This window comes from Puntigrus tetrazona, chromosome 17, assembly GCF_018831695.1.
Source record: "Puntigrus tetrazona isolate hp1 chromosome 17, ASM1883169v1, whole genome shotgun sequence".
In the NCBI taxonomy this organism is placed as follows: domain Eukaryota; kingdom Metazoa; phylum Chordata; class Actinopteri; order Cypriniformes; family Cyprinidae; genus Puntigrus; species Puntigrus tetrazona.
The window spans coordinates 11,195,436-11,212,838 of record NC_056715.1 but is presented as its reverse complement, the minus strand read 5'-3'; the positions used below and the strand labels follow the sequence as shown (position 1 = coordinate 11,212,838).

Here is a 17,403-nt window from a genome sequence, read left to right as displayed (position 1 = left end):
CTCAAGAGAAGTGATGCGTTTGTTAAAAGGGATAAACAAATGTATCTTAAATATATACATAAATGTGTTTTATAAAATATATTAAATATATACATTTATGTGAATTATGGTTTATAAAGTTTTAAATACGGATGCTTTTCTTGCACAAATGCATCCATTCATTTCAGAAGGCCTTCAAGGCCCCCAGAGTTGCGTGGAATACTGTTCGCGATAACATGTTTTATAATACTCTGATTGTATTTGTCAGAAAGAAGAAACTCATATTTCATTCAATTTCAACTCAATTTTCATTTTTGGGTGAACTATCCCTTTAAATAAACATGTTTGGGTGTCTCTCTATCCTGTTCCACCCTCTTGTCAGCAAACTGCAGTGCCTTATGCCGCCTTTTCACCAATGAGTTGCAAATGAGGTCTTTGCTGTGGTTATTAGTGAGAAGCTACTGTATTTCTTCCCGTTTATGCCACACCCAGAGCATCCATCATTATTCCAGTGACACCCTCATGCTATGAGATCATTGATACGCATGGTTTCCAGGTCATTCCAGAGCTGATTATTAAGGAACAGCCAATTAAGATTGTCAGGTTATTGTGGGAAGCCCTCGTGAATGTGCCCTTGGTCATCTAGTGAACGCTTTAAAGATTGTACTTCCTTATTTTGTGTCCGTAAGATACATAAAGCATGCCAGACCTTATTAACACCGACACAGTAGAGTGTTTTGAGGCAAACTGTGCAGACATCCCTGTAATTCAGCAGTCACAATACTCAAGAGGGCTAGGTAGCTTGCAGTCTTTTGGCTGGTATACAAGTTGGATTTAAGGGGCGTTAATGTAACCAAACAAGCTTTGCAGCTTAGATCCTGCAGTGTGTAAATACACCCGTGCACCCCCTCTCTTTTTCTCTTTGTTATTTGTTGTGTGCTAGTGCCAAGAAACATGGACAGAAATGCTTACCACTTCAAACAAAGGCAGCATTTGCATAAACTTGCTTGAATTATTCATTTTTCCCTAACCCCAGGTTTAGTGTATTGTAATACCATTATTATTTCATTAATTTGTTAACTGCTGCATTTGTATGTAACTGGATGAGGACTCTTCTACATGTAAAAGCCAAAAAACAACTGTTCGCATTAGCATACGCTATATTAAATTGCTGTTGAGATGCTAAAAGCCTCTGTGGTGCTCACGGCTAATTTTTTGTAAGCAAGTGTTGATGATTTCATTTCAGCAAGACTACTGGTGTTCCTAGATAGACAACTGCCTTCTAAGGTAGCGTTCTGACCATCATGAAGATGATGATTCATTATATTAGAATGATTCTTGTAGGATCATATAACATTGAAGACTGGAGTAATGATTCTGAAAATTCAGCTTTGCCAACACATAACAAATGACATTTTAAAATATTTCATCAATTTTTTAAATACATTTATTTTTAATTATAATACTATTTCGCAATATGATTTTTCACACTATATAAATGAAATACATAAAAAATTGCGTATATAATAAATGAAACAAAATGAATGAATAAAATAAAATATCTCACCAACCCCAAATTGTGTATGCGCTGTAGGTTATCTTAACATTAGGTTGGATTAAAATTGCTTTCTAAAACAGCCTTCACTCCTGCTTAACCTTTTAATATCCATTATTCTAACTTTTCTATCATAACTAATCCTAACTCTTAACATTTATCCAATCTACCATTTCATCTCCTCTCCCCAGGCATGCACAATATGTTTAATGTGTCCACCAAATGCTGATGCCTGCCTTGAGCCAGAGACAGTATGTAGCAGCAACAAGCAGCGTTTCCTATGCAATTCCATTAGGATTTCATTATGATCTCCGGGGGCTAGGGCCTCTTTTAAATGTAATGAAAGGAATATTCTGTCTTGGGTCAAAGTCAGGGTGCCTTCGCTTCATCACATGACGTCGGTTTGACAAACTCATCGATCTAAAAGCCTGAGAAGATGCGTTGTGATTTTGTGCTGGACTCCGGCCCTTCTCTGGAGCCTCAGACACACTTGTGAAACCATTTTAGTTTATAACTACATGACCACGAGAACACCGCTAGACTCTGATGTCAAGTTCTTCAGCGATACTAACAGGTTCAAACGTATCCTGTGTTTTATTGCAGGTTACATGGACCGCTCCACTCATACTCAATGGAGAAGTTGAGCGGTACGAGATCCGCATGCCTGATCCACGCATCTCACACACCAACACATCTGTGCTCAACCATACTGTTACCAAGCTGCTGCCCTACACCAACTACAGCATCACCATCCTCGCCTGTTCAGGAGGAGGAGGTCATGTCGGAGGCTGCACTGAGAGCCCTCCAACGCTGGTAACCACATTACCCACAATCCCAGAAGGTCTGCCATCACTTTCAGTAGTGGCGATCAGTGAATCTTTCCTGGCTGTTTCATGGCAACTCCCATCAAGGCCGAATGGGCCCAACATAAGGTAACCAATTAATTTTATATCTACGTACTATGTCTATTTTTCCTGACACGCTTTTAAGTAGTGTTACTAATGGAATTAATTAATTTTCTTTTTGTTTATTTATTCTGTACTTATTTTATTCAAAGTGTATGCATATAACTGTAAAATTGTTGTTAAAACTGGTGTTTACATTCTTCAAAGTAAAATGTATTTTTTTATTTTTTCTTTCTTTATTTAGTAGTACTAGAATTATAGTAAAATCTTGATTTTTTTTTTTTTTTTTTTTTTTTAGAATTCATTTATTTGCATTTAGTTGTAGTATTAGTATCACTATATTTGAATGTATATATGATTGCAAAATGTGTGTTAAAAAGTAGTTTTATACTCCTAAAGTAAAACACAAATCAATCGATTTATTTGATCGAAATTTTAATAATTAAAAATTTTACTTTTCTGTCAAATGTTAATCATGATTGATAAAGTTTGTATGCATATAAAATATATAAATACACATGAATATATTTCAGGAAAAATATAGAAATAATAATATATAATAATATCATTTTTGTATAACTATAAATATAATTATAAATACATGCATGTAAATACATTTACATATTTTCTAAATATACACTGTATGTGCATATATTTATACATACAAAATAAATATACAAAGTACAATATTATGTAAACACTTTAATTTTGAATGCAAAACATTTCATAAACATTTTATTATTATTATTATTGGTATTATTATTATTATTATTATTATTATTATTATTTAATCTACGTAGCTGTGGTTGTGAAATGGATGTTTACATACTTCAAAGTAAAATCAATTGTAACCCCTATTTTGAGTTATTCATATGGTAAAGAAAATTCTCAAATCTGTTGGGAATAATCCATAACTCTGCCATTTTATATGAGAACAGCAAGTGTCTCCCTAGGTTCTGAAGAGCGAGAAACAACGTAAAAGTTCTTGTTCTTTCTCACTGTATATTTTAGTCTGTTTTTGAGCTGATTAGGTGGTAAATAAAGGTCTGTTCACGGCGGATGATTAAAATTCATGACTACTTTTCCCGCTGCTGCTCTGTTTGTTTAACTAGGCTTATAAAGCGCACATTAAGCTGAGCTCTCCTGATTACAGGCAAAATTAGCATTACTGTTGAGGGAGAAAGAAAGAGAGAGAGAGAAAAGACAAAAGCACAAACCCAGCGAAACAGCGGTGCGGGTGAAATGGCAGGAGGATTGTGGGAGTGGAGCGGGCTCTGATTATCTGGCTGTTTCCGCTGCCCTCAGATTTGAGCTGTTGAGACGGAAAACCCAGCAGCCCCTGGCCTCCCGTCCCCCTGAAGATTTGAATCTGTGGTACAATGTTTACGCAGGAACCAAATTGTTTCATGAAGATAAAGGCCTTAGCAGGTGAGATTACTGAAATTAGCTTTAATGCAAACTTTGCTTGTGTGTACAAAACTGTTTTTGTGCACCGATGCCATCTTTTTAATGCTGTTCAAAGATACTTTGAGCAAATATTCCATAGAATTAAATTGTTTTCAGCTAATCTTTCTCTGGCACTCCTTGTGTGTACGCTGAAAGACTCCAACATAAAACCCCCGAATGTTTCCTGTGTATCACAGGTTCTGTCATTTAGATTCATGTCTGACTTCATTTAAATGTTTTCAGTCCTTGTAAAAGATTAACTTTGAGCTTGACTTTATGACATTTTTAAATACTCAACTTGTAATGCAGAAATATCTTATAGTAATATTGATAATGTATATTAGATAGACAAATAAATCGATAGGCCGATAGACTGTTAAAAATCAGGCTGATCACACATTTTTCATTGGATATATTTTTAATAGTTCTTATCATTTTAATAGATAACACTTAATAACACTTAGCTCTGTTTATTAGTACATATGAATCATATATTCCTTTTGACTATACTCTACATCTCTAACAAATACCTGAACTTTAAAACTACCCTGCTATTAACAAGTCATAGTTGGTTTGTTAATAATAATTTTAGAATTGGACTTTGAAATAAAGTGTGAGCAATATGTTTTCTGCGCATGTAAATGATTTAATATGTACATGTAAAGATATAAATAATTATATATTTCATGTATTATTAAAGAAAGGATTCTGTGATTATGACTTCAGTTCATTATGTCTATGTGCATAATGTTTTAAAATGTGTTACAGGTACACATGGTATGAATACAAACTTCTGGTTCACAATGATGTTGGCTACGCTTCAGCAGAGGTTTCCACAGGGGTCACACTGTCTGGGCAACCCCTCACCCACACCAACATATCCGTCCAAGTTCTCAATCATACAGCGATCCTGGTCAGCTGGTCCACCCCAGGTAAAAGTCTAGATTCTCTATATTAAACCTATCCTGGCCCTTGACCGAAAATGCATTTCAGGAAGGAATCTGTGTTTAGAGAATTCGTTTTTGAGGTTGACCTTTAGTGTGTCCTGGCTCTCTCTATATTTTACGGTCCCAGCTCTGCAAGATTTGCAGGGAAGTGTGGAGGACTACATCCTTACGGTTCTGTCCACCCAGCACAGGCAGACTCTAACACTTGACCCCACCGTGACCTCTGTGGTCATCTCTGACCTGCAGCCGAGCACCGAGTACAAGCTCTCCTTGACTGTATCCAACGGTGCTCACAACATTACCAGTCCTGAGGTCAGCTGCACTACTACAGATGGAGGTGAGTATATGCCACATAGACGTTTCATACAACATCTACAAGCATTAAACCTTTTGTAATGTTCTTGTTTGTCCCTTAAGTATTGAGTAAATGTTATTTGAATGGAGTTCAATTTCAAAAGCCCTTTTCCAATATTTTGGACCATGTTTAATGGTCAGTGCACGTTTTTAATATACATTATTTATCACATCTCTTATATTTAACATGGCTACATGTATTTTTTAGAATGCAGAAAAATTATAATATTATGAAATATTATTGCATTTGAACATAAATCTTATTTTTAAAATATAAAATATTTGAAAAATATAATTTATTTCTGTGATGACAAAATGGATTTTCATCAGCCATTATTCCAATGTCACATGATCCGTGATATGGTGATTTAATGCTCAGTAATGGTTTCCTATTATCAACGTTGAAAACAGTTCCACGACATATTTTTATTTAGGGATTTTTGTAATCAGGCAAAAAAACTTTCTTTTGTAAAATTGTCTTTAATGTCACTGTCTTTAATGTCAGTGTATTTAATCAATTTAATGTATCCACGCTGAATAAAATAATTTCTTTATAAAATTATTCAACGTTTGAATAGTAGTGTACATTTCATTAATATATTTCAGCTCATTAATGTAAATAAGTTCTATATTTGCCACGTTCTAGAGCAAAAAGACCAGGTGTTGCCTTTGCCAATTAATCTCTTTTAAATTATATACAGGGTCTTGTTTTCTACAACTTTGCAAGTAATATAAAAGCGTCTCATTTTATATAGAAAATACAAATGATTTCAGCTGAAATATGAAATTCACTAGACCACAACCCTCTCTGTATGTTTAACTGGATGAAATTTGGATTGAAAGTATTGGCTAATTATGGTTTTCCTGTCAACTTTTCAAATATTCCTGTGATTTCTGTCAGCCTGCCTCTCTCATATCATTCCAGCAGCCCCTGCTCACAGAGATAAAAAACGGATGAGAAGAAGAACTGATTGATTGAATATTTTCCCTCTGTACTCTAAAGGCAAACCTCACAACCTGCAGAAAAATTTGCCTTTACCAAAATTTTGATATCTTGACCTCTGTGCTATGATCAATAGTCATTAAGCTGTCCTCTCACACAGTTAATGTACTGATGCACTGATAGCATAGGAAACAGATGAAAGCTCAGCAAACCTCTTATATACGCACACACACACACACACACACACACACACCCAGCGCTGAGAGTTAAATTGTGCCTTACGCACTAAAAACTAAACAACTGGCTTTCCATAACATGCTTCAACATCCCTTGCTCCCAACTATCAGTATAATTAAAAACATTAGAATATCATTTCCTCCTAAATAAAGGTTACAGGTCATTTACCAAAGAGCTAGTGGTGGTGGCTTCATTATTTTACAGCCTAAAGGGCAGCTTATTAAAAGCAGTTGAACTTAAAGATCATTCTGTGCTGCATGATAGTGTGTATGTTAAGAACCTGCTAATTAAAAACTGGAATGGAGACAAGGTTGTCCATGTGAAGTCTTGCATTAATAATACAGCAGCAGAAATTATATGGAAAGAGATGCTTCAGGAGAGCACTGATATTGGTCACATCCAAGTATGTCTCATTGCTCTTTTGGTCAGTGATGGGGAGTAACAAATGACACTAAGCATTTTTTAATGTCTTAAGTAGTTTAGCTTGCATTCTAAACGGCCTTTTCCAGCAGCCTTTTCCATCATTTTCTATGTAGCGGCTTAATAATCAAGTCAATAATCAAACATGCTCTTAGCGCTTCTATGTGTCTTCTGTCTCATTTGCCACATTGGGAAGTTGGCTAGCTTAGACAGTTGCTAAAAATGAACCCATTTCAAAAATTATTCACTGATTCATTTGAATGCCTGCACTTAATTTTAAGAATTGTTTAATAGTAAATAGTGCACTATTTTTGATTAGTTTTATATACTGTTAGTTTTGCTTCAAGTTAGGTAAAACCTGATCTCTGTATTTTTAGTGGTAGATAAGTACTGCTCTGTTCATTTAAAAAATTATGTTTAAAGAGTTTATTATATACAGTATATAATATAAATATTGGGAGCTCTTTTCAATTGTTATGTGTTTCCATTTTATTTTATTATTTTATTTTTGCTTTTATTTCATTCCACCTCCCTTTGTCTCACATTTTATACACAAAAATCTAGCCTGCGTGAGCACTTATTTGGCCATCCTTTTGCGGGACATAGCACCTATTAATGCACGATAGAATGCGTTTAGGTGGCTGTTAGTTGTTGGCAAAACATTTATCAGTATCTCAAACCTTCTGTAAGATCTGCAGTAAAGGTACAAGAACTTTTACTGTACTAAATATCTAAGATGGGGTCTCTTCACTTGTTGACCTTTGTGTTAGCAGAATATCTCCTGAAGAGAGAGGCTTTGAGCAGGAAGAACAGCAGTTATATTCTTTAGAGAGAGTGTAAGTGTCAGGACCCCTGCTCTGTATCGAATTCATTCCCCAGCCCGTCATGTCAGCCAATGGCTTGTTCAAAGCCGCTGCTGAGATATTTGATCTCTCAGCTGTCATTAGCACTACACTCATGTCTTTCAGCTCTCTTTCACAAACTAACTTCACTCGTCTCAGAAAAAAAAGCTTTATCAATCATTCCCTTTTTACATTCTTTCAGAAGAGCCTTACAAAGTTGTCACAATAGCTGTTTACTAGAGTCACATCAAGCTGAAAAATAGGCTCTCTGGTCTTCTTTTGTAAGTCAGTGTGATTTGTCATGGGAAAGGAAGAGCTTGCAAAAAAAAAAAACAGAAGGGGAAAAAAGGAAAAGAAGGCGAAAATGGTGCAAGCTGTAGAAAGAATCCCCCAGACTGGCCCAGTTAACCCCCTCTGCCCCCGGTGCAGCACTCCAATCCCTGAGCGCTTCTCCAGGACTGATTCAATTTGCCCACAAACCATCTGCGGGAACCCCCAAAAGCAAAAGGGAAAGTGAAAGAGTCGCACTCAGCTTTTTCTCATTCTGCCAGCCCTCCCTGATGTATTGCTGTCAGCATTCCCTGATGTACATATAAAATTACATTATTTATACACATGAGTGCACTCAGGAACACACATGAAACGGACACACGTCTATTGCTGCATTATTATTGGTTATTGTTGGAACTAACAACTGAGGGACAAAAATGTACAAAAATGTAAAAAAAAAAAAAAATACCAGTTTTTTATAATACTTGCACTGACTGATCTTAATACACGTCTGTGCCTGTGTCTTGTCTTAAAATACACTCCAGCAATACTAAGGCAAAAATGACCTAAATTTCCTAATTGAACTATGGACTAATGCTGGCTTATGCTTTGCCATGTCTATGAAACCTGGTCATAATTATATAAATGTTTATTATTTATATGTTATAATGAATGATAAGGAGAGATTCTAGATGATTTCTATGAACGGTTTCCTTATACTGTAGTTCTCAACACTAAAAACTAGGATAGGAGAAAGTATTTTAACATCAAAAAAATTACACAGATCAGCTTTAAGAAAATGCCTCAGTCTTTTTTTGTTTATCCCTTTCTCTCTGTCTCTCTTTCACGCTATATTTCTAAGGCAGAAATAAAAGTGCTGCCCAAAGCCTTTTCAGACACTATTAAGGGTAGAATATGCTGTGTGTTTATGTTAGCGCTGGCATGATCTTGGTCTGGGGAAAAAAAGAAAAGAATGAAAAACTGCTTTTCCTCCAGGTCTTTTTCTGTAGATTTTGTTGGTCATTGTATTGCTCCTTGTAGAGACTACTGCAGACTTGAGGACTCTGAGCCTCGTCTTGGGCAGAGGTTAAAGAGACAAATCTAGAGGATTGAGCTCTTCAAAAGTGCTGGGGTTATGTCAATATGACCATATGTTTTCATGAGTGCTCTTCTGGGTGATTTAGTGTGGCTTTCTTTCTGTGTTGCAGAACCCGAAGGGGTCTTTCCTCCAGAGGTGGTGGTCCTAAATAGCACAGCAGTAAGAGTGATCTGGACAGCTCCTCTTGTTCCAAATGGTGCAGTCACACAGTACACCATCTATCTAGATGGCCGTCTCTATGAGTCCTCTAGCAATGGAACTGGATCACTGGAAGTTGGAGGACTCTTGCCATTCACTGTACACAGTATTCAGGTCGGGCCTTCTATATAAACACACAAATTCATTGCTTTATTTGATATATATTCAAATTTCTTCAAAAGTCTTAAGGTTACAATAAAAATCTAGGATCTAAGAATTTTAGGATTTTTAAATGAGTAAATAATCAAATACCATTTAAAAAGTATTTAAATGGTATAATGCACTAATCATTTGACTTATTTTTTATTTTTAATGCAAAAATGTTTATTTTGTGATATTTAATTTTTTGGCAAGAAGATGTGTTACATTTCTCTATTGGTCTCAGTACTTTGGGTCTGCTGTTGTCTTTGTTTAGGTGGAGGTGTGTACCGTGTATGCATGTGTGAAGAGTAACAGCACTCAGGTGACCACGGTGGAGGACACACCGACTGAAATTACCAAACCTCAGATTCAGGTGCTTAGCTCTAGGTGAGTCAGTCAAGCAGACACAGACAGTGGTGAGCCCAAGTTCGTCCACCGATTACATCAGGGATACCCAGTTCTGTTACTGGAGAACTTCCTTCAAAATTCAAACCCCATCAAATACAGCTCAACCAATCCATTAAGATATTCAGGAGCACTTAAATACATACAGGTGTGTTTGATCAGGTTTGGAACTGAAGTGTACAGGTAGCTCTCTGGGAACAGGATTGGGCACCCCTTATCCACATTGTTTTATAGAATACTAGAGGTAATAATACTAGATCCATGTACTTCCATACTTCAGCAGCTTGCAGTCAGTGGTGACCCTGTACGCTTTTGCACAATATAAGATGACCTTACACACGCCACAGTGTAAGAACTGTAAAAACTGTGTTTTTTTTAAGGCACCAGGGCTCTGTGTACCATCACAATAAGCCATAATTTACAAATTTCCTACCGTGCTGTCTCCCACCCTCATGTCATATCACCAGTCTGCTGTACTCACTCCCAATAGAATACTAACTACTGATCGATTGGCCCGACATGGCTGGCCGTGGCCTACACATGCCCCAAACAGTTCATTTATTTGCCACGCTAGATTTGCTCGAGTGGAATTTAATCAATAGCTAATTCATTAATTCTGTCTCTGGTGCTATGTGGGGGCTGGGTGCAGGAATCGGCGGCTGGCTTAAGCTTTGATTGAAATATGACAAGTGCTGCAACCGATGGCTTACCCACTGCTGCCGCCCAATATGAATTCCAGTTATTTCTCTCCATGAGGGATTAACGGTGGACAGCAATGACACCCTTTGTAATATAATACTAATGCATTTGTTATAGCAAAGCTGCTTCCCCATCCTCCACCCCTCCAAAGGAAAGTAATCATGAATAATATTTTGTGTTGTAAAGGCGCGCAGTAATCTCCAAACGATTCTCTGTCTCTACTTTAAAAGAGGAAGCCTTGTCGCATTTCATGAATTCCTAATCAGATACTAAGGTCTGTCAGCTTTAAGTCATCAGAGGCCTTCACTATCAATTAGCTTCCTCATCAGGGAGGGGGCAAAAGAGAGTAATTATGTCATTCTCCACGTCTTACGTATGTGACGAGATTTGCACAACACAAAAGAGATGGGCAAAAAGCAAAGGACGCTAAATCACAGAGTGGTATGGATATTATCATGTGCGGAGAGGAGATGAAAAAGATGATGAAAACAAAAGCACATTTCCATAAGGTTATGGCTACAGTTAAGAAAGAAATAAGGCTCGTTTAATGGCTTTTTTGTTTTTCCTTCCTGTTCTCTCTGCAAAGTTCCTTCAGGCAGCAGTCTCAGTTTTGTTTGGTTTCATTTTCTTTTGTCTTGTTTTGTTTTGTTATTGTTTAGTTTGCTTTGGTTTGGTTTTTGTTTTATTCCTTTTTTCTTCCCTGCCCAGACTTTTTGTTCCTTTAGATAACAAGCTGCTCCGCAAAATGTGACGCTTTGTTGTCTTGTCTTGACTGGTTTGGTTTGGTTTTTGTCTTATTCTTGTTTTCTTCTCTCTCCACTCTTTTTTTCTGTTTATTTTTCATAAAACGCATATTCTAACACAAAAAACAAAACTTAAAATAAGTAAAATAAATTACTACAAAATATTTATTTTGATGCATTATAATGCTTTTAATACAACTTGGGAGTAATATTTTAATGAGATAATATTGGTCTCAATATTTTATCCAATATCTCAAAGTCAGCATAGTGAACAAAAATTGTTCTTTTCTCTGGAAAGCCAGCTCTACTGCATGATGAGTGGAGAGGAAAATCAATACAAGAAGTACATCGGAAAAAGAAAAGATGACACATATCATAACTCATATCATAACATATACTGCACAGCACAATCTATTTGGCTCTAGTATATCAAGTTGTATAAAGCGCTATATAACAAGCCGATTATAACCATTTTTTCTATTATATTACATGTTTTTTTCTCCTTGACAGTGACATAACAAAAACAAAGTATGAACTAAAACCAGACTGACAGTGTAAACCAAGTGACGGGCAGTATTTGTGAAGGTGTAATATCTGTGCTGTGTCTGTGTTCTGTATGTGTTAGATCAGTTAAACTACAATGGACGTCACCTGGTAAACCCAATGGCATTCTGGGAGGATATGACGTTTGGCGGAGGACTCTGCAGCAGTGCGAGAAGCTGCAGGCCCAGCAGGAGTTTGCTTCTCAGGCTCACTGCTCATACCTGGAGTGCCCTGCAGAACAAGACTTCTGCGGCAAGACCTGTTATAAGCCCGAGACGCAGGTAACTACTCACCGAATGCATTTAAGCTCTTACACTTAGATCATTAGTTTTACTAGTAAAGCATTTTTCTATAAAGAAACAGTGACTCGTTCATTGAAGTGGCTGGTATTTATCTATGAAGTACAGTCCCTGTGATTGTTTTCAGTAAACAGATTAACTTGTCTTCTGCAATTGCTGCCATCCTGGTGTTATTGAAATACAGCCAACTTGGCAAGCAAACACAGGCCATACGTCTCCACCAGCTTAAATCAGACAGTAATACACTAGAGACAAGCACACAAAGAGAACACAACTCAGATAAGGACAAGAGCTCTCAAAGCTGTAAAGCAGTATAATGGAAAATGAATTTCACAGAGGAAACATGACACACTATTGTGATGACGTGTTAATGGAGCTTGTGTGGAATTCATCATTATCCATAGTTTAACACCTTGTGAAAGGAGTTTTGTTTGATTCTTTGAGTACCAATAGGAAACATCAGCTATGTTATAATTAGGGATGTCTATTTTAATTATTAAAAAGCAAAAACACATTAAACATGCTGTAAATTCTGTACTAGGGGATTCCTGAACCTTGTTCTGAACCTTGTTGACTTGAAGCCCCCCACCCCCATCAGCAAATATGTGATTGATTAAGAAACATAATGTAATTCGTTTAATTAAAATGTTTAATGTCAGCATGTATTGGAAATTCACACTATCTATGTTAAATGCATGTTATTGGACTTGCTGTGAAAGATTAATCAATGCTTTTAATGCTTTTAATTTTCATTCAAATTGTCGTTTTGTTGAGCTGCAAATATTTCTCTGTTAGTCTCTTAGTCCCAAGGCCGTTCTTACAGTTGACTGCATGCTTGCGTCCAATAAACAATCAATGCATTTTATTCTTTGATAATCCGTTTTACTTGGATGCACTTTCTGTTTCAAAGAAGTTTAACTCTTATCTGAGCACTTTTACTCTGGCTAACATTGTGTTTTGAGGGCAATTATATACTATATGCATAAGCTACCTTTCTGTACCACTTTTACACATAGTGGTTGTAATTCTCAGGAGTTTGATAAAGCAGGTTCAAGTAGGTTCAAAAGTTCAGCCCTCTCTCAAAGGCACAGCAGAGGAGGTATTTACTGTATGCCATTTTTCTACTGGAAGCTGGGCCAGAAGGTAAGGACAATGTCAGTGGCTCAGGGCAATACAGATTTTTCAGACGCCACAAGAGTATCATCTCAGCGCTGTAGAGAATCTATCCTGCCCTGATTTCTCGCCAAAGTAGGCAGTGGAGTCCGGCTAAATATAGCCCGCCGCTGTGGAGCGAAGAGGTGGGCTGGATTTCTACCTGCGTTCACATGTGCCTCTGCGGGCCCTCAGGGCTGAGGCATTGCCACCTCTTAACTTCCTAATTGCCTTGAGGAGCGCAAAACTTCTGTGGACAATGTATTTGAATTGCATAGATTTTTATATGTGTTTTATTGTTTCAGATTTGTTGTGCAGGGACTGTTCACAGCCTAAATCATTCTCTTCAGTGTTGTGAAGAGCGTTATGTTCCAGCTCTGAAGGATTCTGGGAGTTTATGTTGTGGAGGTCAGTTTGTCCAGCCTCTGTCTCAACACCAGTGTTGTGGAGGATATTATGTACTGGTCCCACCAGGTATGTATTGCATTTAGCAAGTTAGGTTGCATAATAAGTAAAATATAAATATTTTACTTATTTTTTTGAACATACTTTTGTTTTGCAATACGTACTAGACTGTAGTTGATTGCTCTATATGTGTTTGTAGGAGAGGTTTGTTGTCCGGACTCTGTGGAACGGCGTGTATCTGTCGGTCTCGGGGACTCATGCTGTGGTGGGAGTCCTTTCATTTCTGGAGCTGGGCAGATCTGCTGTGGGGGGCATCTTTATGATGGTTTCAGCTCTCAGTGCTGTGGAGGACAGCTAGTTCCTAGAGAGACGGTGTGCTGTGGGGATGCTGACCAAGGAACGCCCCATAAACATGTATCAGGTCAGCATGCTTGCCTGCAATGTACACTACCATTAAAAAGATTGGGGTCAGTTAAGTTTCTTATGGTCAACAAGGCTGCATTTATTTAATCAGAAACGCAGTAAAGGGTAATATTGTGAAATATGATTACAGTTTAAAACAAGTTTTCTTTTTGAATATATTTTAAATTGTAATTTATTCCTGTGATGCAATGCTGAATTTTCAACAGACATTATTCCAGTCTTTAGTGTTACATGATCCTTCAGAAATAATTCTAATAAACTCAGTTACTGCTCGAGAAACACTGTTCATATTATAAATGTAAAAAACAGTTGTGCTTTGCAATATTTATTAAGAAAATCCCTATACAATTATTTTTCAGGGTTCGTTGATTAATATAAAGTTCAAAACAACAACATTTTTTAATGAAATCTGTTGTAAATTATACATTTTCTGTCACTTTTGACCAAGTTAATGCATGGATAATAGTCTTTCTTTCTCTCATGTTTTTTTCTGGATCTCATATTTGATTGGTTATCAGTGGTTTGCTGACATTTCAAGAGCAGTCAGACTTATCTGATTTGCAGCAGCAGTCCATCATAACCTTTGGAAGAGAACTGCTGATGACATAAAGAATAATTTGCCTTTCTCACATCACACTTATCATAATATAATCCATTTATCACAGCCCCTTGTCAGGGATCAGAATTGTACTGCCTTAATATCCTCTCCTCCTGCAAAACAGAAAATGTGGCACTAGTAAACTTTAAATGGGCCAGAGCACGGATGGCCACCTCATTGTGGCTAAGTTTAGCCCTCACTCCTTAGTGACTTTCTAATGACACTGTGGTGGAGTGTCAGAGGAGCTGAACCCTCTTGGGGTCACCCAGGCTCCCCCGCAGTGCCCCGCTAAAGTGGGCACCTGGGCACAGATGGGCTGGATGGGCACTGGCCCTGGTGTCAGCCATCTTTGTCAAGCTGGATGATGGAGCTGAGTCTATCTGAGCACCAACCAGAGCTGTGCCAAGCTCACAGCAGGCTCCCAGGATGCAACAGAACTAATGGCCACCATGAGGTCAATGGCACCAGTGTATTTATCATACAAACACATTCTCTAAGTCGTTTGGTGGCTTCGCTAGCATCCTGGGATTGGGTCCAGTAATCATTTTCAAGCTTTGGTTAATCACCCTGCCCTTGATATACAGTTTTTCTGATCTGTCCCCCTTTTTTAGGCAACTTAATCATTTGTTTCACTACCTACCTGGAGGTCTTTCAGAAGCTAGCAGAAACGTTTTCCTCTGAATTAAACCACGCCACGCTGAATTGCTCGCTCGTATTACCTTGCTTGATTTTCTCTTCCTTTGGTTCATCTTACTAAAATAAGGCAGATGAAGAAGTCATCGCTCATTAAAGAGAGCATCCTGGGGAGAGCATATGTTATGATGGATAGTACCGTTAGGATAACTAAAGGCCATTTGCCTGGTAGCCACACCGCTGGTGCACGGTGCTGAGGGCTCACGCCGCGAGCTCCACGCTGGCTCCTGACTCTGTCAGCCTGCTCTATTATTGAATGAGCTACTTAACCTTGATAAAGACACCCAGACTCCCTCAAGGTTCCGTCTCCTTTAGCGGCGGTGAGTGTCTCTGCAAATATAAGCTAATGGACAGATAACGCTGCATATGTCATGGGCTGATATCCTCTTCTATTGGCTGAGGAGGGTGTAATGTGAGTCGGAGCTGAAATGTGCTATAGACTGTGGCAAAATGTATTTGGCAAAAGTCTAATGGGTGCTTAATTAGATTTATTAGGCATGTAGCTGCTTATTTTTATTTTTATTATTTTTGATGATGATATATTATATCTGAGGCCAAGGATTATAGGGATTTTACCATTGTACCATGAAGTGGAGTTTCTAGATCCTCTTCAGTATGGTAAAGTCAGTGTTATGCACGACCTCACATGTCTAATTGTTTGTATGAAATGCCAACAACTGCAAAAGACACTGACATCACTGTGTGAGGAGAAGAAATTAATACTTTTATTCAGCAAGGACACATCAAATCAATTAAAATGAAGAAATAAAGCCATACTATGGATCTTATAATAATACAAAAAACAATATACAGGACCCTGGACCACAAAACCAGGAAGTCGCACTTGTATATTTGTAGCAATAGCCAACAATATGGGTTAAAATTGTTTATTTATGTCAAAAATAATTGGGATATTAAGTAAAGATCATGTTCCATGAAAACATTTAGTACACTTCCTACAGTAAATATATCAAAACAATTTTTACTAGTAATATGCATTGCTAAGGACTTCATTTGGACAACTTTAAATACGTTTTTTTTTTTTTTTTTTTTTTTTTTTTTTTTGCACCCTCAGATTCCAAATATTCAAATAGTTATTTCTCACCCAAATATTGTCCTATCCTAACAAGACATACATGATTGGATAGCTTATTTATTAAATTTTCAGATGTATACATTTAATTATGACACATATTACGAATCATTTCAGTTTCAAATAAATGCTATTCTTACAGCGCCTGTGCTACAGGGGGGTCTGATGGGGCCCGGCCCGGCAACCCCAGTCTCTGTGCCCCCTCACCTCTGGTACTGTCTCTGTAGTGTATGCCCTAATTTTAGTTTGTGACACAGGGTACTGCTCTGGGATGGTCTCCCATGCTGTTAAATTGTCAGATTAAAAGCTAAATGGTTTCATTTCAGTTTGTTCTTTGCTCATTTTTTTCATTTTTTCATTCAGGTTATGCCGAGCAAAATAAAATGGTAGCCTGCAATTAGACATAATTATTAACTTTGCTATTATTTTTGAACTGCTAACACTTTGCACTTTGTAGTTTCAATTTATACCTTTACTGTATGCCCAAAAATGATATGGTATGAAAGTATCACTTTCTTTATTTGCCCTCAAAAATTGGAAGTGAAATGTGACAACATGCCCCATAGATGGTATATTTGTTGAAATATAAGGGGAGCTAAAATATGCTATAGTAGTACATTACAACATTATTAGGCCTGCCGTTATTATTTTGAAAAGTGTGACTTATACAAGACTTTTCTTTTTTTCCCTAAAAAAAAACAACAACTTTTAGTGTGTTTTTAAAAGCATGCCACAAATGAAACGCTATTAATCATATAAAACGTGTTACTGTGGGTTAACACATTTACATTAGTAGACTATTCTTATGCTTCCCAGATTGCAACATTTACTTCTGTCTTGATTGCAAATGTTTGTAGTTTTGTTTTGTACTGGTAATTAAGACAACAATTAGGCTTGTGTATTTATGACATAAATTATTAGGCCTACATTCTTTTAACTATTTTATTTACAAGTTTCATGTTTGTTTTTATTTATTTTTTTTAAAAAAGTGCATTTTGTGTGCAGTTTTTTGTT

General features: G+C 37.0%; 1 protein-coding gene across 1 annotated transcript in view; it reads left to right on the top strand.

Annotated features, from left to right (window-relative positions):
• Positions 1-17,403, top strand: part of ush2a (Usher syndrome 2A (autosomal recessive, mild)) — a 176,961-nt gene that overhangs the window by 108,652 nt on the left and 50,906 nt on the right. The window contains exons 43-51 of the mRNA XM_043262307.1: positions 2,138-2,466; positions 3,745-3,867; positions 4,654-4,817; positions 4,960-5,169; positions 9,107-9,309; positions 9,611-9,723; positions 11,809-12,007; positions 13,483-13,651; positions 13,782-14,003. Of these exons, the coding sequence (XP_043118242.1) occupies positions 2,138-2,466; positions 3,745-3,867; positions 4,654-4,817; positions 4,960-5,169; positions 9,107-9,309; positions 9,611-9,723; positions 11,809-12,007; positions 13,483-13,651; positions 13,782-14,003 (1,732 nt within the window). The remainder of the gene's footprint in view (positions 1-2,137; positions 2,467-3,744; positions 3,868-4,653; positions 4,818-4,959; positions 5,170-9,106; positions 9,310-9,610; positions 9,724-11,808; positions 12,008-13,482; positions 13,652-13,781; positions 14,004-17,403) is intronic.